At 46.8% G+C, this 19,705-nt stretch overlaps 1 protein-coding gene and 2 long non-coding RNA genes across 3 annotated transcripts; 1 reads left to right on the top strand and 2 right to left on the bottom strand.

Moving 5' to 3' along the window:
- Positions 1-1,936: 1,936 nt before the first annotated feature.
- Positions 1,937-9,366, top strand: LOC101731664 (synaptotagmin-13). The gene is made up of 3 exons (XM_031900445.1): positions 1,937-2,104; positions 8,496-8,652; positions 8,829-9,366. Exons 1-3 carry the CDS (start codon positions 2,090-2,092, stop codon positions 9,128-9,130), a joined length of 474 nt encoding a protein of 157 aa, XP_031756305.1. The 5' UTR covers positions 1,937-2,089; the 3' UTR covers positions 9,131-9,366.
- Positions 9,367-14,031: 4,665 nt separating this feature from the next.
- Positions 14,032-14,888, bottom strand: LOC116410245. The gene is made up of 3 exons (XR_004222199.1): positions 14,847-14,888; positions 14,681-14,759; positions 14,032-14,143 (listed from the first exon to the last, which is right to left on the bottom strand). It is a non-coding gene; the product is annotated as an uncharacterized LOC116410245 (long non-coding RNA).
- A 2,901-nt stretch (positions 14,889-17,789) lies between these two features.
- On the bottom strand, positions 17,790-19,167 carry LOC116410248. Its single transcript, XR_004222202.1, has 3 exons — positions 18,756-19,167; positions 18,100-18,135; positions 17,790-17,963 (listed from the first exon to the last, which is right to left on the bottom strand). It is a non-coding gene; the product is annotated as an uncharacterized LOC116410248 (long non-coding RNA).
- Between the last annotated feature and the right edge of the window lie 538 nt (positions 19,168-19,705).

Genomic DNA, 19,705 nt, shown 5'->3' with positions numbered 1-19,705 from the left:
GCAGCCATGTCAGTACTCCCCGCAGCCATGTCAGTACTGCCCGCAGCCATGTCAGTACTCCCTGCAGCCATGTCAGTACTCCCCGCAGCCATGCCAGTACTGCCCGCAGCCATGCCAGTACTCCCCGCAGCCATGCCAGTACTCCCCGCAGCCATGCCAGTACTGCCCGCAGCCATGCCAGTACTCCCCGCAGCCATGTCAGTACTCCCCGCAGCCATGTCAGTACTCCCCGCAGCCATGTCAGTACTCCCCGCAGCCATGCCAGTACTGCCAGCAGCCACGCCAGTACTCCCCGCAGCCATGTCAGTACTCCCCGCAGCCATGCCAGTACTCCCCGCAGCCATGTCAGTACTCCCCGCAGCCATGTCAGTACTCCCCGCAGCCATGCCAGTACTCCCCGCAGCCATGCCAGTACTCCCCGCAGCCATGTCAGTACTCCCTGCAGCCATGCCAGTACTGCCAGCAGCCATGCCAGTACTGCCCGCAGCCATGCCAGTACTCCCCGCAGCCATGTCAGTACTCCCCGCAGCCATGCCAGTACTCCCCGCAGCCATGTCAGTACTGCCCGCAGCCATGTCAGTACTGCCAGCAGCCACGCCAGTACTCCCCGCAGCCACGCCAGTACTGCCCGCAGCCATGCCAGTACTCCCCGCAGCCATGCCAGTACTCCCAGCAGCCATGTCAGTACTCCCCGCAGCCATGTCAGTACTGCCCGCAGCCATGTCAGTACTCCCTGCAGCCATGTCAGTACTGCCCGCAGCCATGTCAGTACTGCCCGCAGCCATGTCAGTACTGCCAGCAGCCACGCCAGTACTCCCCGCAGCCACGCCAGTACTGCCCCCAGCCACGTCGGTACTCCCAGCAGCCACGTCGGTACTCCCAGCAGCCACGTCGGTACTCCCAGCAGCCACGTCAGTACTCCCAGCAGGCTTGCCACACTGCACTCACACCCGACACAAAGTATTGATGTTGCCATTAGTGTCTGGCAATGAAACAGTTAATGGATCCCGGGAATCTGCACATGAAGGACCTACATTCCCACCCACAGGAATCACAGTCCCTTTAGGAAAAGCAGAGCGTTTGAACCACTTTCTCAGGTCAGTTTTCTCCATTTCCTGGAATCACTTGTGATTATCAAAACCCTCTCCCCGGGGCTCTATAACTGCCAGAACCCTGGTAATGTTACTGTCACTGTCCCCCAAGTCCTTACTCATATAATCACGTTTATGAACTGCTTTAGCTCTAGCCCCCTAAGGCCCCCAGTCCAGCCGCCATGTTATCAATACTCCCCTCCAAAATGTTCCTTTTCTCCTCCAGAATATTAATGTCTCTCAGGGCCCTGATTATCTGGTTCTGATTGGGTCCAGCTGAGCCCACAGTCTCTGGCTTCCCAGCGCCATTGCTGGCAGCTGTCTCTCCCCCATCACACAGGGGCATTGCTCCTACCTGGGCCATTGCAGCAGTCTCAGGGCTCTCTTTCAGCGCCTCCTCAGCCTCCTCCATAGCAACACAGCCTGCAGCACTTCCTTCCTGGGTCCCAGCATGCCTTGCAGCACTTCCTTCCTGGGTCCCAGCGTGCCTTGCAGCATTTCCTTCCTGGGTCCCAGCGTGCCTTGCAGCGCTTCCTTCCTGGGTCCCAGCATGCCTTGCAGCACTTCCTTCCTGGGTCCCAGCGTGCCTTGCAGCGCTTCCTTCCTGGGTCCCAGCGTGCCTTGCAGCGCTTCCTTCCTGGGTCCCAGCATGCCTTGCAGCACTTCCTTCCTGGGTCCCAGCGTGCCTTGCAGCACTTCCTTCCTGGGTCCCAGCGTGCCTTGCAGCACTTCCTTCCTGGGTCCCAGCATGCCTTGCAGCACTTCCTTCCTGGGTCCCAGCGTCCCTTGCAGCATTTCCTTCCTGGGTCCCAGCGTGCCTTGCAGCGCTTCCTTCCTGGGTCCCAGCGTGCCTTGCAGCAGCTTCCTGGCTTGCCTCTGAACTGCAGCTCCCAGCAACAGAACTGCCATTTTCCACAGCAGAACTGTAACTCTTTGCAGCAACTTCGGCTTGGTCATCCAGGGTGTTCACTCGCTCGGGGACCTCGATTACAGATGGAATGCTGCCCGTACCGGTACTTTCTCCTCACAGTCTGGAGCTCACACACCTCCTCTCAGTATGGGGGTACAGCTTATTGTGTGCCCAGAACATTCCTTCTCTGTATATTTGTATTTATACATATGGGTAGGAGGTACCATAGTGTTTCCCTTAGACAGTACAGTATTGGGGTACAGCTTATTGTGTGCCCAGAACATTCCTTCTCTGTATATTTGTATTTATACATATGGGTAGGGATTTTATTGAATAAAAACATTACAAAAGGCAAAATAACTTCACATTACAATAACATTAAACAAACACAAAAAGCTTTAAAATCAGAAAGAAACGGTTACATTCCATTTACATTTAGTTACTCATTTCACTTGTTCTCTTAAAATCCATCTCAAGTCTTTTGATTTTTACATTTGCCATTTACTTGCTCCTCACCGGTTCTTTTGACCTGGAAACTTGGGGCTCCTGCTACTTCCTCTGGTCCCTCCACAATGTCATCCTCCCCCAGAGACCCCCACTCATCCTCTTGGTTTTGGCCTTTCTTTTTATTTTTCCTCCCTCTTGAAACCTCTTCACTGAAAACACTTTTCCTTTTTTCCTTCCTTTCCTCCTCCCTTTCCTTTCCCAGTCTCACCGAAACCTCCTCTTCCTCCTCCCTTTCCTTTCCCAGTCTCACCGAAACCTCCTCTTCCTCCTCCCTTTCCTTTCCCAGTCTCACCGAAACCTCCTCTTCCTCCTCCCTTTCCTTTCCCAGTCTCACCGAAACCTCCTCTTCCTCCTCCCTTTCCTTTCCCAGTCTCACCGAAACCTCCTCTTCCTCCTCCATAACTGCAGCCCAGGATTTCCCTAACAAATCAAATCTGTTTTCTGTTTCTACCGCCATCTCTTTGGGCACAGCCTTTCTCTTATTTACTTTCTTTGAGTTTCCACCAACCACCCGCCAATCCTGTTTCTCCGCCCCTTGCTCCTCCCTCTCAGTGAGCTCCACCTCTTCCCCAGAAGTAATTCCTCCGTTCCCCAAATCCGTTCCTCCCTCAGTCCCCCTTTGCACTGCTGCCTGAGTCTCCGGTCCCTCCTCGCCCCCCATACCCTCCCTCAGTTCCGCCAGCAGGTTTGGGCACTGTTTCTGGACGTTATGCCAGGCGTCGGGGCAATCCCGGTGTGCGTGGCCCAGTTTCAGGCAGAGATTGCACCTAATGGTGACACAGTCCTTGCTTGGGTGTCCCACCTCCCCACAAAAGGCACATTTCTGTACGGTACATTTGCCGGCCAGATGCCTATTGGAGCCGCATTTAAAGCAGACCCGGGGCTGGCCCACATAGAAACACACCCCCCTGTCCTTCCCTAGAAACAGAGAGTTGGGGAGATGTTTCTGCACATGGAGATGAGAGTGCAGTCTCACCTGGACCTTCCACCCCCCTATCCAAAAACCCTCTTCATCATAGATTCTCTGTAAAGGGGAGAGTACCTGGCACTGCCGCTTTAGCCAAAACATCACATCCTCCTCATTTATGGACTCGCTTTTAAAAATAATTGTCACATTTTTAACCTCCGGCTTTGAAACCGGAATAACCTCAAATCCGTTCCACACGGCCGAGCCCCTCTCTCTCTCATACCCCTTCCAAAATTCCTCCAGCCCCTGGGGCAACTTAAAGCTCAAGTCAAACTCCGTATCAGTGACAGTGACTAGGGCATAAACATCATCTGGGGTGAAACCCAGGGACTCCTTGATCAGCCTCCTGGCTACGTATCTCCTGCCCGGGAACCCCTCTCTCCCCTGCACCCACTTAATCTTCACTACGTTCCTCCTCTTGCCCGGCTCTGCCACTTCAGTCTGGGGCAACAAAGCCCTCTCTGCCCCCCGCACAATCCTGTCTGCTGCCCCATCCCTGGTATCACTATTAGTAACAGCATCACTGTAAGATACATTGCCCCCTGTTCCACCAGCCCCCCCATGTACCCCCCTCTCCCCCTCCCGGGAAATCCATCTCCTTTACTTCCCCCTCTTGAACCAACAGTCTCATTTACCCCATTCCCACTGCCACTCACCCCATTCCCACTGCCATTCACCCCATTCCCACTGCCACTCACCCCATTCCCACTGCCACTCACCCCATTCCCACTGCCATTCCAACCCCCATCACCCCAACCCACTGCCATTCCCACTGCCACTCACCCCATTCCCACTGCCACTCACCCCATTCCCACTGCCACTCACCCCATTCCCACTGCCATTCACCCCAAACCCACTGCCACTCACCCCATTCCCACTGCCACTCACCCCATTCCCACTGCCACTCACCCCAAACTCACTGCCATTCACCCCATTCCCACTGCCATTCACCCCAAACTCACTGCCATTCACCCCATTCCCACTCAGAGAGAGAGTCTCTGTATGTTGGTGCAGGTCACATGGGGCAGTCTCTGTTACAGTCTGTGAAACTACAGCCTGCCGAGCATCCTGGGAAAAAGGAAAAGTCATTGCTGGTTTGGGCTTATGTGGCTGCTCCATTTGCTGGAAGCTCTCTCTATTCTCACACAGTTCTTGCCCGGGCCCGATTGCCCCCATGGTGCTGCCCATCTCCTGCTCGGTCTCCTCTAGTTCTTTATTAATAAAAGCCAATTCCCTTATTATCTCAGATCTCCTTCCCCCGTTACACAGTCGCAGATCAGCAGCCAAAAGCTCAATCCGTAGCTTTAAATCTCCCTCCTTTCTCTCCAACACAGACATTTTGTGCATTAAGTCAGTAATTACCTCAGGCTGCGGCCTCTCTCCCCCTTCCCCCTCAGGCTGAGCCGCACACAGTCCCGGCTGCAATGCTCGGCCCTGACAGCCCAGTGAGTTAGTGGCAGGTACCTGTGGGCCGGCGGCCATGTTGGGCTCCTCACTCAGTGCACTTTCAGCAACTTCCATAGCGACAGGGCTCTCCCCCGCTGCTCCCGGCACCTCCATGCTGCCTCTCTCCTGCTCACCGGTCCCAGAGGTCATGGCGCCTGCTTCCTGTTCCTCCCAGGCCTCCGTCCCGCAGCTTCCCGCAGGCACGCCGGCCTGGATTCCCCGGGCAGACTCCCCCACACAGCCAGGTGAGCTAGTTTGAACTTTTCTAAGTGAGGTCTTACGTGCCGGTCGCTTCTTTCTTTCAATCAGCATAGCTTTCTGTGCAGCAGCGCTGTCTGTTATGGCCGCCGCTCCTGCAGCCCTCCTGCTAGAACCCAAGCGGGTCTCCACTCTCCTACCCGATGGGTCACTCATCTTTCCCCTCATTATTAAATTCCAGGGAAAGGGAAAAGTACTGAGCAAAAACCTTTCCCAAATACCCCCCCAGACCCAAAAAAAGGGCCTGGGAGTTGCAGCAGCACACACCACCTGCTTGCTCTCAGTATGGGGGTGGAGCTTATTGTGTGCCCAGAACATTCCTTCTCTGTATATTTGTATTTATACATATGGGTAGGAGGTGCCATAGTGTTTCCCTTAGACAGTACAGTATGGGGGTACAGCTTATTGTGTGCCCAGAACATTCCTTCTCTGTATATTTGTATTTATACATATGGGTAGGAGGTGCCATAGTGTTTCCCTTAGACAGTACAGTATGGGGGTACAGCTTATTGTGTGCCCAGAACATTCCTTCTCTGTATATTTGTATTTATACATATGGGTAGGAGGTGCCATAGTGTTTCCCTTAGACAGTACAGTATGGGGGTACAGCTTATTGTGTTCCCAGAACATTCCTTCTCTGTATATTTGTATTTATACATATGGGTAGGAGGTGCCATAGTGTTTCCCTTAGACAGTACAGTATGGGGGTACAGCTTATTATGTACAGATAGAATTGTGACTATACATATGGGGGGAGAGTCTCTAAGGCTTATAGATTAACACAGGCTGAGAATCTGCCCCTACGCTGGGGAAATAAAGGCTAATAGGTTTGTCTATATGGAGAGACACGCCCCTGGCACACATGTAACGGGGCAATTAGTGTTCCCAGTCGTTATACAGAGATACTAGGGAGCTATAGCTTTGCGCTAAGGCTTATAGGAAGCTCTTCTGCACTTGGGTATATTGATTAGAATTCTCCTGGGAGTATCTGACCTTTAATTGGCAAATCCCTTATTAATTATCCAATGAAAGGAGACGTCTTACGTTGGTGGCTCTGTTGTGCAGTAGTCGCATTTCGCGTGAAACGGGACAGATTCGCTCATCACTAATGGCAGGTAGTGGCCATATAGGGGCCCACATTAGCCACTCCAGTCCAAGTAGGTAGATTATTGCCCCGTGGATATTTCCAAAAGACCCTACCCAACCATATCTGGCCAGGGATCAGAGATATTTCTATTAAATCCCATTGGCTAGGGACTCTCACCATAGACATTTCCATCATCATCCTTCATTGGCCCCTGTTATTCCTGGGCTTTTGGCCTGGAAGCCAAGTGATTGAATCCCCCCAATTAAACCCGTTGCCCCTGTGGCCTAATTAGCCAAAAATCTCATTTGACCTTTGAAATGACTTTACGGAATAGTTCACTTTAAATGAACTCCTATGATGTAGCCAGTGACAGTCTAAGACAATTTGCAATTGGTCTTTTTTTGCAAACCCAGAAGCCCCTTGAGCTCCGCTGGCAATCGGGGGCCCCAGAACATCACTTCAAAAGGCGATCAGACTGCGGGCCCTTCAGACAGAACAGTTTCCAAGCAACATGTTCCGTGAATGGTGAAACCCTCCGTGTAGCTCCCCTCATTATGGAATTAACCCATTTTAGGATGCCAACACCGGGGAGCTTGGGGGTGCAATGGCTGAGCTATATAGGGGGGCAGTTTATGTTAAAGGTATACAATTAAGATACCGGGGGACATGGATTCAGAAAGGGCTTCTGGGAGTGAACCCCAACTCCTTGCCATAGGATTAGAAGCTGAGGCTCAGGCCGATCCTGCTGAAATAGGTTTGCGATGTTTTCTTCTTGTTTTTCAAGCGCAAATAGAGGGTAAAGGGTTCTGTTAATTTAGATTTGCCCTGCAGACTCAATGGGGGGGGGGGAGAGACTACAGAACCAAGTTCTACATGCACAATTGTATCTATTTAAAACTTTTATAGGTTTGCAATCATTTGCCGCCTTCTGCCTCTTCAAATGGGGGTCACTGACCCCGGCAGCAAAAGCCTATTGCTCTGTGAGGCTCCAGTTTTATTGTTACTGTTACTTTATATTCCTTATCTTTCTATTCTATTCAGGCCCCTCTCCTATTCATTTGTCAGTCTCTCATTCAAACCAATGCGTGGTTGCTAAGGTTATATGGACCCTAGCAACTAGATAGCTCCTGAAATTGCCAACTGGAGAGCCGCTGCGCAGAAGTGCTAAATAATTCAAAAACCACAAATAATAAAAAATGAAGACCAAATGCAAATTGTTGTAGATTAACCTTCCTAAAATGTGGAGCTTTGTGGAAACTGGGTTTCCAGAAAATAGATCCCATTCCTGTACTATAGTCAACACATACACAGTGTCCTTGTGATCATTGGGCATTCAGCCTCAGCATTGGATCAGCCATTTTTTAACCCTTTCACTGCTCACCCATTTGCATTAGCATTCCTGAGACATAGATAGGGAGATCGGTGGAACTTTCTGTCTATAATTCCAGTGTCATTTGCACCCGGTGAAAGGTGGGGCAGAATGTTGGGCAGTTGTGCCCATTACAGTGTTTGCATGTCACAGACAGAATCTCAGCCATAAAGCAGGGCAGGACTGCTGCTTACAATGGGGGGGGATCAGATAGGATCTGTGCCACTGTGACAGAATGCTCTGTTATACATATAGCTAGAATCTCAGCCATAAAGCAGGGCAGGACTGCTGCTTACAATGGGGGGGATCAGATAGGATCTGTGCCACTGTGACAGAATGCTCTGTTATACAGATAGCTAGAATCTCAGCCATAAAGCAGGGCAGGACTGCTGCTTACAATGGGGGGGGGGGGGATCAGATAGGATCTGTGCCACTGTGACAGAATGCTCTGTTATACAGATAGCTAGAATCTCAGCCATAAAGCAGGGCAGGACTGCTGCTTACAATGGGGGCGATCAGATAGGATCTGTGCCACTGTGACAGAATGCTCTGTTATACAGATAGCTAGAATCTCAGCCATAAAGCAGGGCAGGACTGCTGCTTACAATGGGGGGATCAGATAGGATCTGTGCCACTGTGACAGAATGCTCTGTTATACAGATAGCTAGAATCTCAGCCATAAAGCAGGGCAGGACTGCTGCTTACAATGGGGGCGATCAGATAGGATCTGTGCCACTGTGACAGAATGCTCTGTTATACAGATAGCTAGAATCTCAGCCATAAAGCAGGGCAGGACTGCTGCTTACAATGGGGGGGATTAGATTCTGACGGGCTCTTGGCCGCTCTTCTCTCCCCAACAGATGAGTATATACAAGCGCACTGAGCTGGTTCACCCTCTGGCCCCTGAGAATGAATATGTGGAGAAGTTCAGCCAAAGCCTCAACCACATCCCAAAGCTGCGCTACTCCCTGGGGTACGACCACCAGAAGAGAGAACTGTGTGTGTCTCTCCTAGAAGGTAGGTTGGTGAGGAGGGTCTCAGGGTAGGGCAGCTTTATGAGTCAGTAGGTACAGCAGATCTCCCTCAAGCCCCTTCTCCTCATAATGATGCCCTGCCAGGTCCGGGCTGTCCTCTTCTGGTGGGTCAGCAGCAGATACATCATGTTCAGTCGCCCTGTTTGTGTTGTTCTTCAGCTGTTGGTTGCCCACTTACCAAGGAGGAGGAGCCTGGGAGTCACCGCTACATTGGGGGCACTCTCACCAGCAATGGTGGGCAAACAGAAGCCCAGACCTCGCTGATGAATAGGACCCCACATACAGTTTGGGACGAGGCTCTGCTGTTCCCCTTATCAGAGGAGGAACGAGTAGAGGCTGAGCTAACACTCACCTTGAGGCACTGTGACCGCTACTCCAGGCACCAGGTAGCCGGGGAAATCACCCTGAGTCTGGCTAATCTAGGGGTTCCCTTTGGAGCAGCTCGGTGGGTGGGACTTTAGGCCTCCTGAGAAGGTAAGTACTGCCCAGTGTATGTGGTGTAAACTAATAGAAAAGCAGAAGGGGAGCTGCAAGGGCATCTTCAGGGGCACAGATATTCCCTACTAAAGGGCTGGTATAGAAGCTCAAAAATATGTGCAGCCTAATCCTTGTCAAGCTTTAGTCACAGAACCCCTCAGTGACTGCTAATATCCTTATCATTTACAGTAGGGGGTACATTATCCCTTATAATACATGAGTGATACTCAGAGTTCCCTGTATAACTCAGCCTGCAGCCTTGTGCCTTTATATGGGCACAGAACCCCTCAGTGACTGCTAATATCCTTATCATTTACAGTAGGGGGTACATTATCCCTTATAATACATGAGTGATACTCAGAGTTCCCTGTATAACTCAGCCTGTAGCTAGGAGCACTATATTAGTTATATAGTTCCAAGCTTTGATATTTATACCAATATTAATATTTTATGTTTCCCTCAAACCCCTCTTTGCAATCAGTGAGCTGCGGCGGAACTCTGACCGTGCCGGTGGGAATTTCTCCAGCCCCGGATACACAGAAGCCGTACCCTCCTTTCAGTGACTGTACCTGGACTATGATTGCCCCGGTGGGGTACAAGGTGGGGGAGCTTAATGGATATATATATTGGCAGCTGTATGTGGGGGTCATTACTCTCCTTACTGGGGTATATAAATGGGGTAATAATATTACCTGGATCAATAATCTACGTCAGTATTGCTTTGGTTTGATCCAGCAGGAATCCCCCCTACTGACTGTGTAACGTTACTCCTCCTACTGACTGTGTAACGTTACTCCCCCTACTGACTGTGTAACGTTACTCCCCCTACTGACTGTGTAACGTTACTCCCCCTACTGACTGTGTAACGTTACTCCCCCTACTGACTGTGTAACGTTACTCCCCCTACTGACTGTGTAACGTTACTCCCCCTACTGACTGTGTAACGTTACTCCCCCTACTGACTGTGTAACGTTACTCCCCCCTACTGACTGTGTAACGTTACTCCCCCTACTGACTGTGTAATGTTACTCCCCCTACTGACTGTGTAACGTTACTCCCCCCTACTGACTGTGTAACGTTACTCCCCCTACTGACTGTGTAACGTTACTCCCCCTACTGACTGTGTAACGTTACTCCCCCTACTGACTGTGTAATGTTACTCCCCCTACTGACTGTGTAACGTTACTCCCCCTACTGACTGTGTAACGTTACTCCCCCTACTGACTGTGTAACGTTACTCCCCCCTACTGACTGTGTAACGTTACTCCCCCTACTGACTGTGTAACGTTACTCCCCCTACTGACTGTGTAAAATTACTCCCCCCTACTGACTGTGTAATGTTACTCCCCCTACTGACTGTGTAACGTTACTCCCCCTAATTCCATGTTTGGGCCAATAGTAAACTCAGTCCCCCAACTCCTGTCTCCTGTACCTTTTATTGTGTTGGGTTGGGAACCCCCAAATACTGTTCCACTTATTCTTAGCGCCCCCCATTTTCTAAACGCTACTCCTCCTACAGTTTTAGGGGTACAACACTCAAACTCCCCACACTTCTTCCCAATATAGCGGAGCTGGTTGTTTGTGTGTTTCTAAGGGATCCCGCCCCCCGTCTTCTTGGGGAGCCTCTCCGAACCCCCCAATTATCCCATTGACATTGACAGGGAAGAATTTCAAACTGCTGCCACACTTACAGCTTTGACGCTGCACCCCCCAAACTTGAAGCTCATAGTCATGGGGTCCATCTGATTAAAAATATGATGATTGTTGGATGCCCAAAAGTGGGCAGAGCTGTGAACAACCAATCAGATTTTACCTAATGACTTTCAATGGGGAAATTCAACCTGCTGCCATTCTCACAGTATTAACCCCAGGGTCCCCAAACTTTTCACAGTTGTCACTAGGGGACTGCACTTTTAGTTTTATAAAAGTGGGTGGGGCCACTAACAGCCAATCAGATTTCACCTATTGAAATGCCAGGGTTCCCAAACTTTGCACATTTTGTCACTGGGTGACTGCGTCCCAAGTTTAGAAAAGTGGGCAGAGCCAACAACAGCCAATCAGATTTCACCTATAGACTTTCATTTGGTTTACATTTAAACTGCTGCTATTCTTTAGATATTAATACTAAGGATTCTTAATAAATCATTGATTGTTTGTTTTTTTAATCAAATAACTTTCAGGAGTTTATGTGAGTTTCTAAAACCACCGGTTAGTAAATGCCCCCCCCATAGTTTCTCGGGTGTCTCAGCAAAGCAAAACTCCAGTCCCCCCTCCCTGTTCCCCCAACCTTTCCCTGTCTCTCTAATAAGCAAACAGAGCCGCTCAATGTCACACAACAATGGAAGGTTTATTGTATAAATCTGTCTCTTTACAAAAAGAGAAAAGATTTAATATTGTTGTCAGCCTTCTGTTTGAAGGGCGACTTCTATTTGATTTAGCATCAGATGCACTTACAAACGCTTGCAAGTGTTTTCTGAATTCCATATTTCTTTCCTTTGCTGCAGAGGAGGCTAGCCATCGGGGACCAGATGTTATTAAGATGTTATTGTGGGGCCCGAGGATGACAAATGGGCCCCTGTGCCCCTACCCCACCCCCCGATGGCTGCCTTGTAGCAGAATTAAGTGTAAAACAACTGTACTTTTCCGAGTCTATCTTGGAAACGTTTCCCCAACTCATCCGAGCGGCTTCTTCAGTTCAGATGGCAGGTAGGGAATTCCCCGGCACTTAAACCCTTGAGGGTAGAACAGTCACAGACATCCAATCCCAATGATTCCATTAAACGTATCCAGTTAGGGGTTGGCTGAAACTGACAGGGGTAAGAAGGTAAGATCCAGTCAAAGTGGTACCATGATTCCCATTGATGCGGGTTTTCATCCTTCAAAGTACGACTGGAACAGAACAGTCACAGACTTCCAATCACGGCGATTCCATTGAACTTATTCGGTTAGGAGTGTGTTGGCCTGGTCTCTTTACCTGTCTTTATTGATGAGCCAATGGCTGTGAATCCATGCCTGCCGACAAAACTTGCTCATCGCTACCTGTCTCTCATTTAGTTTCCATAAAGGTCCAGTCTGGGGACCCACAAGTTCTCAGAGCTCCTTTTAGAGGTTTGTATTCCTTCTCTTCAGCCTCTGCATTGCGTGCCACAGTATCAGCCCAATGGTGTCAAGTCCTAATAACGCCAAGTTGTATGTTCCAAAGGGCGGTGGGAATCAAACAGCAAGTACTGCTCTTTCAGTTCCCTTGAAGGTGCCCAGGGCTTTCTTTTCCACTTTTTCCATGTAACAGTTCAGTAGAACTGGAGACACAGGCAAACCCATAACACCACCATGTTTTTGTCCATAGAAAACTCCATTGTGCTTGAAGTAGGTGGTATTGAGACACAGGCCCAGTAAGGAACAAACTTGTTTTGGATTCAGCTTTGTTCTGCTGTATCAGCCCAATGGTGTCAAGTCCTAATAACGCCAAGTTGTATGTTCCAAAGGGCAGTGGGAATCAAAAAGCAAGTACTGCTCTTTCAGTTCCCTTGAAGGTGCCCAGGGCTTTCTTTTCCACTTCTTTCATGTAACAGTTCAGTAGAACTGGAGACACAGGCAAACCCATAACACCACCATGTTTTTGTCCATAGAAAACTCCATTGTGCTTGAAGTAGGTGGTATTGAGACACAGGCCCAGTAAGGAACAAACTTGTTCTGGATTCAGCTTTGTTCTGCTGTATCAGCCCAATGGTGTCAAGTCCTAATGACGCCAAGTTGTATGTTCCAAAGGGCGGTGGGAATCAAAAAGCAAGTACTGCTCTTTCAGTTCCCTTGAAGGTGCCCAGGGCTTTCTTTTCCACTTTTTCCATGAACCAGTTCAGTAGAACTGGAGACACCGGCAAACCCATAACACCACCATGTTTTTGTCCATAGAAAACTCCATTGTGCTTGAAGTAGGTGGTATTGAGACACAGGCCCAGTAAGGAACAAACTTGTTCTGGATTCAGCTTTGTTCTGCTGTATCAGCCCAATAGTGTCAAGTCCTAATAACGCCAAGTTGTATGTTCCAAAGGGCAGTGGGAATCAAAAAGCAAGTACTGCTCTTTCAGTTCCCTTGAAGGTGCCCAGGGCTTTCTTTTCCACTTTTTCCATGAACCAGTTCAGTAGAACTGGAGACACCGGCAAACCCATAACACCACCATGTTTTTGTCCATAGAAAACTCCATTGTGCTTGAAGTAGGTGGTATTGAGACACAGGCCCAGTAAGGAACAAACTTGTTCTGGATTCAGCTTTGTTCTGCTGTATCAGCCCAATAGTGTCAAGTCCTAATAACGCCAAGTTTTATGTTCCAAAGGGCGGTGGGAATCAAAAAGCAAGTACTGCTCTTTCAGTTCCCTTGAAGGTGCCCAGGGCTTTCTTTTCCACTTTTTCCATGAACCAGTTCAGTAGAACTGGAGACACCGGCAAACCCATAACACCACCATGTTTTTGTCCATAGAAAACTCCATTGTGCTTGAAGTAGGTGGTATTGAGACACAGGCCCAGTAAGGAACAAACTTGTTCTGGATTTATCTTTGTTCTGCTGTGAAGGGTGGTGCCTTGTTTCAGCCGTTTCCTCACTCTGTTTGTCACCAACATACAATGGCGCTTTGACACCCTTACCCCGGCGGTTTCACAGCATTTCACACCTCCAGGCATGTACTTTGAAGGATTAACACCCTCATCAATAAGAATCATGGTACCACTGTGACTGGATCTCACCTTCTTACCCCTGTCAGTTTCAGCCAACCCCTAACTGAATACGTTCAATAGAACCATTGTGATTGGATGTCTGTGAGTGTACTACCCTCAAGGGTTCAAGTGCCGGGGAATTCCCTACCTGCCATCTGAACTGAAGAAGCCGCGCGGATGTGTTGGGGAAACGTTTCCAAGATGAACTGGGAAAAGTCCAGTTGCTTCAGACCTAATTCTACTAGATAGAGCAGGTGTTACAGCTCGGCAGATGTTTTTGCGCCACCTGAGGAAGAGAAAAAGGATTTATCATATGAATTCAGTGTATTAGATAAAATGTTGAAATAAATATATAAAGGACAAGGAATAATTCATTGTTGGGGTACCATTATCTTAGGTAACATTTTAGTCGGGTTCTCACATATATGGGGAATTTATAAATAGTTCGAGTTTGATTTTTTTTTCACAATTTAAGATATTTTGCGCTCAAAGAACCTCAAATTGGAATTATGCTTCGAAAACTCAAATGTCTGTTATTAAGTGCAAAAAACCTTAAAACTCCAATGTAAAACTTCACCATCTAAATGCGAGTGAGTTTATATAGAAGTAAATGGGAGTTGCCCTGGGCAAAGTCGTGCCATATTTTTTACAAATTAGTTAATTCGAGGTATTTGAGTTTTTTTTATGTGAAAGAGTTTTCCATATTAATAAATAAGAAGATAATTTGATATGTGAGTTTATTCAATGTAGAAGAACTAACCAATTCCCCAACAAATGAGCCAGTAATATATATAATGGGTACAGTAGGTAATATTATCCCTACCTCACACAAAGAACAGTGAGCTCAGAGAGCTCATCCAGATTAGCTCGGAGGGGGCTCCCTCCTCGCTCAGTTGTTCATCCTGGTTATAAAAGAGAGAAGATGAAAAATGAATATTTCACAGGGCAAATGAATACAAAGTTTGTAACAGTTTTCTTTTTCTGCTTACACTGTCACTGCTCTCCCCTGATGACTCCCCAGAATCAAAATAGGGCTCGAATGGGGGCATGTCCCTTCGGTTCTCCTGGTTAAGATAAGAAAACATTATTTTATGAGATCAACTCCGATCAGTACAGAATATGATAAAACAAATCTTTAACATTTCTTTCATTGCACTTTCATCCGTTCATTGATTATTTTCTGCTTACCTCACAGTGACAGGAATGGTCACTGTCACTGGATTCCTCCGATGATGTTGGCTGTTGAAAAGACAGGAAAAGGGGATTAAAAATAAAGTCAGTTACAATCTTTAGACGACAGTCTGCGTGTTGCAGTCTAACCCAACCTATAAAACTATTCCCATTAATTCAGCCCCACAGAACTACATTAACTCAGTTCCCTAGAGAAGATGCTAAAGTGAATGTTCTGTAGGGCGATCTGATGCCGGGATTGAAATTGTAATATAATTGTCTTTGCTGCTTACCCCAAAGAGTTTGATGGGCTGACACGGAGGCATGCCCCTTCGATTCTCCTGGTTAAGATAAGAAAACTCAGATCAGTACAGAATATGATAAAACAAATCTTTACAATGTCTTTAATTGCACTTTTCCATTCATTGATTATTTTCTGCTTACCTTGCAGTGATAGCAATGGTGGAAGGGGAATGTTGACGAATGATGGTGTTCTTCCTGGATAAAACAGAGAGAAGATCAGAAACAAATATTTCACAGCGCAACTGAACGCAAAGTTTGTAAAAGGTATTTTTTCTGCTTACGTCATCTTGGCTCTTTTCAGGCTCCTGACAGTCCTAATGGGAATACAGAAAAAGGGGATTAAACTCAGTTCAGTTAAACTCCTTATTGCAGCGCAACACAACATATAAACGTAACATATTGTGCCCATTGCTGCTTACCTGCGGCAGAGCGTCGCCTGCTCCCTCCTAGTTTTGGCGAAAAAAAGAATAATATTGTGTTAATTTAGCCCCATAAATCATTCTGAGATAAAACTTGTATAAAGGAAAGTAATATAATACTGAGTGGCGCCATTTTCACAATATGTCTCCCTTCCCTTTTACTTACCTGACAGGTGTTAGTGTCAGTGGGAGTCTCAGCTGGTTCCTCCTAGTTAAGAAATAGAAAAGGCCCAGATCAGATCAATTCAATGTAGTAATGAGGATTTTGAGACAGGGTATAAATATGACAAAGGGACACGGTAGGAATGACATTAATATGGCTGCTAAAGTGTAAGAGAGCAGAAACAATTATTCCTTCTTACCTGGCGAGTCTGAGCCCCGGGTGTTTCTGGGCGCTCCTGGGTAAGAAAGGGAAATGAAAAAGATGAGCGAGGTTGTATGATTTCTGTTGTAAATAAGCCGATTGGCTGATAAGTGACTTTGATTTGTACTTATCCCTCTCTATTAGCCTAAAGGTCCCCATACACGGGCCGACTATAGTTGCCGATATGGGTCCCTTGGACTGATTCCGCAGCTAATCGGCCCGTGTATGGGCAGAACAGAGCGGCCAGCCTGACCGATATCTGGCCTGAAATTGGCCAGATCTCGATCGGCCAGGTTAGAAAATCCAGTCGGATCGGGGACCGTATCGGCTCGTTGATGCGGTCCCCGAACCGACTGCCCCATAACCACAAATGTAATCTGATCGTTTGGCCCCAGGGCCAAACGATCGGATTATTTTTTTTTAAGTTCCTTGCTACCCGATATTGCCCACCCATAGGTGGGGATACCGGGTGAAGATCCACTTGCTTGGCGACATCGCCAAGCGAGCGGATCTTATAGTGTATGGGCACCTTTATGCTTACCTCAATCTCCTCGCCAGGCTCAGCAATCTGCTCTGGTTCCTCCTGATGAAGAGCGATACGATTAGTTATGGGATCAACTTACTATAGTTCTGTAGCTCATTATCATTAATTAACTCAGTTTCAGCAAATAAAATAGTTCCTTTACTACTTACCTGGCAGATGTTGGTCTCAGGGGTCGGCGGCTCTGGGCAGATGTCAATGCCACATCCAACCGACGGAACCTGATTAAGAGAGGAAAATAAATCAGATTCACACATTTCTGGATTTTTCACCAAAAACCTCAATCCTCATTTTCACAAGAATTTCCATGTGCTTACAAACAATACAAATCATGGAAACCCCTTGAGCCAAATATTCAATAAAGGCTACAATTTGCCCAGCGCGGCTCCCACTGACAGCTTTTAGATTGCGTCATTTTCTATTAGGGTTTTTACACTTGGTAAATCACAGAAATATTGTGTAATTAGTAAAATACTCAATTTTTAGGGCTAAAAAGGTGCGATTCAAAAAAACAAACAATAATGTAGGGTGTCAACTCCTTTTCTGCTTACCAGGCAGGTGGTGGTCTCCGGAAGAGCCTGGGAATGAGATAAACAAAGTGATGTTATTTTATAGAATTAACGGCCTATCATCTATCAAGATCTATATAAGGCACAAAATGACTAAAGATATGTTTAGTACTGGGGGAAAAAGTGCTTTTGAGAAGATATCATTCATGTGTATAAATAAATGCAGTCTGTACATGAATTTATTCTGATATGAATTCAAAGGGGAAGGGGCTGTCTCTTGCCAGGGAACCAAACATATTGAAAAGGGTTTCAGCCAATAATAATCTATTATATATATTGATATGTTATAGAATGTGCCAGATATGGTTTGTGGTAATGAATGATTTTGTAGATTTAGATATAAAAGTGGGAAAGTAGAAATGATGGGGGAATGGGGTCAGTAGTGAATATACCAGTAAATTCTCAGCGTTATTAAGGGCCTGTGACAAAGTCACATATAAATCTATAGGTCAGTAAATAATAAGGTTTCAGTAACACAAATAACCAGGAAAGTTGTGTTTTTTACATTTGGCCAAATTGCTGCTTACCACAATGATGTCGCCGGCGGGTTCGTCTTGGTGGTTCTAGGAAGGATAAAATCATGTTTTATTACAAGAATAAACGAGCAAAAATGGCCAAAAATAATAGTAAATGAAATGGCTGGAAAAGCACAAATAGTGAGCAAAGTGTGATCATTATATTGTGTTAACCAGTTCCTCCCTGCTTACCACGACGACCACATCGGCTTCATCTTTTTCAATCTAGGAAGAATAAAAACACATTTTATTACAAAAATTAATGAGAAAAAGGCAAACAGATTGTAAATGCAATGGCTGGAATAGGGCAAATAGTAACGTGGGAATTTTATATTGGGTTAACCAGTTATTCTCTGCTTACCGCAAGAAATTCTCTCGGGGGTTTATTCCGTTTTTTCTAGTGAAGAATAAAAAAAGGTTTTATTATCAAAGGAAATGAGCAAATAGGCAAAGTAGAATGAATTCAGCAATACAATAGGGCGAGCAGATCCCTTGGGAATTCAGGGACACGTCTGAAACTGCAATCAGTGCCGCCCTGCAACATGGATTTATTAGACGTGTCCCTGAATTTTCAAGTGATCTGATCTCCCTACAATAATATATATATATGTATAGGATCCCTTATACGAAAACCCGTTATCCAGAAAGAAACAGTACCTGTACTTGATCCCAACTAAGAAATAATTACCCCTTATTGGGGGCAGAACAGCCCTATTGGGTTTATTTAATGGTTAATTGATTCCCTTTTCTCTGTAATAATAAAACAGTACCTGTACTTGATCCCAACTAAGAAATAATTACCCCTTATTGGGGCAGAACAGCCCTATTGGGTTTAAATGATGTTTAAATAACTTTTTAGTAGACTTAAGGTGTGGAGATCCCAATTACGGAAAGACACCTTATCCGGAAAGCCTCAGGTCCCGAGCATTCTGGATAACGGGTCCTATACCTGTATATAGCAAGGCTATGAATAGCACTATATGAGGGATATTAGAGTAAAAAGAATAAAGTACTTACCCTCGGCACGCAAGGCAAAAACGAAAGTAAACGCCGAAACATTTTCTCTCACTTTCTCTCTATGGAGACAAACAGAAATATCCCTTTAGTTACAGTAATTAGTGAGTGAAAAATGAGTGAAACTGTCAAAAAAATTGCTGTGTGGGTCAGAAACACGACGCGCAACATTTCTTTTCATGTCCGTCAATTTTTTTTGACAAATTGTTTCCGAATTTTTGTGCCATTTCGAAAAAACAATACACCAAAGCCCCCACAGCGCCAGTATTAAACTGATTCGTTATTATTATCTCTTATTCCTGCTAACGTTGGCACCAACACCCCTAGAGCTCCACCTACCTCAGTCACCTGATCAAGAATGAGCCAGTTTGGCCGCTGCTTGGGCACTTTGACTGTGACATTGTGACATCACAACGACATCACTCACAACAAACACTAATTACATTGACTCCAACCTTTCTGAGGTTCAAACCATTGTGACATCACACGTGCAACTGGGGCCTGGGAATGTGGGTTACACACATATAGTTACATAGGGTTGGAATAACAATGTCACGTGACCAGCCCCAGCTGGGAATGGGTGTCATGTTACAGATGGCAGTTGAAATGGCAGATCTGTATTCCTGCACAGGCAGCGATGGGTTAATGTCTGTATAATAAATCCCATTGACTTAACATTGAGGCCGACTGTGAGGGATTGTAGCGCAGAGAGGGAATTGGTTAGAAACGTGAAATTTACCACATTTGAAGAGGTTTGCAACCTGTGTCAGAAGATACCCCCCACAAGGGTATAAGTTTTACCCCTGGGGCAAGAGTGGTCCCCAAATTAGCCCCATTGACTTATAATGGGGATTGTGGCAAATAACTAGTTTGTCGTAGACCCATGAATGAGGTGTCAAACCGTGCGGCTTATTTGGGAATGGGGTGCTATGACTTTTCCAAGGGGAGGTAAT

The sequence above is a fragment of the Xenopus tropicalis genome, chromosome 4 (assembly GCF_000004195.4).
Source record: "Xenopus tropicalis strain Nigerian chromosome 4, UCB_Xtro_10.0, whole genome shotgun sequence".
NCBI classification, from domain to species: Eukaryota; Metazoa; Chordata; class Amphibia; order Anura; family Pipidae; genus Xenopus; species Xenopus tropicalis.
Note: the sequence above shows the minus strand (reverse complement) of the source record. Positions and strands in the feature narration are given on the sequence as shown.

Coding starts and splice junctions, on each gene's coding strand:
- LOC101731664 (XM_031900445.1), top strand. Junction 8,653..8,828: donor GTGTGTGTCTCTCCTAGAAG/GTAGGTTGGTGA, acceptor GTTGTTCTTCAG/CTGTTGGTTGCCCACTTACC.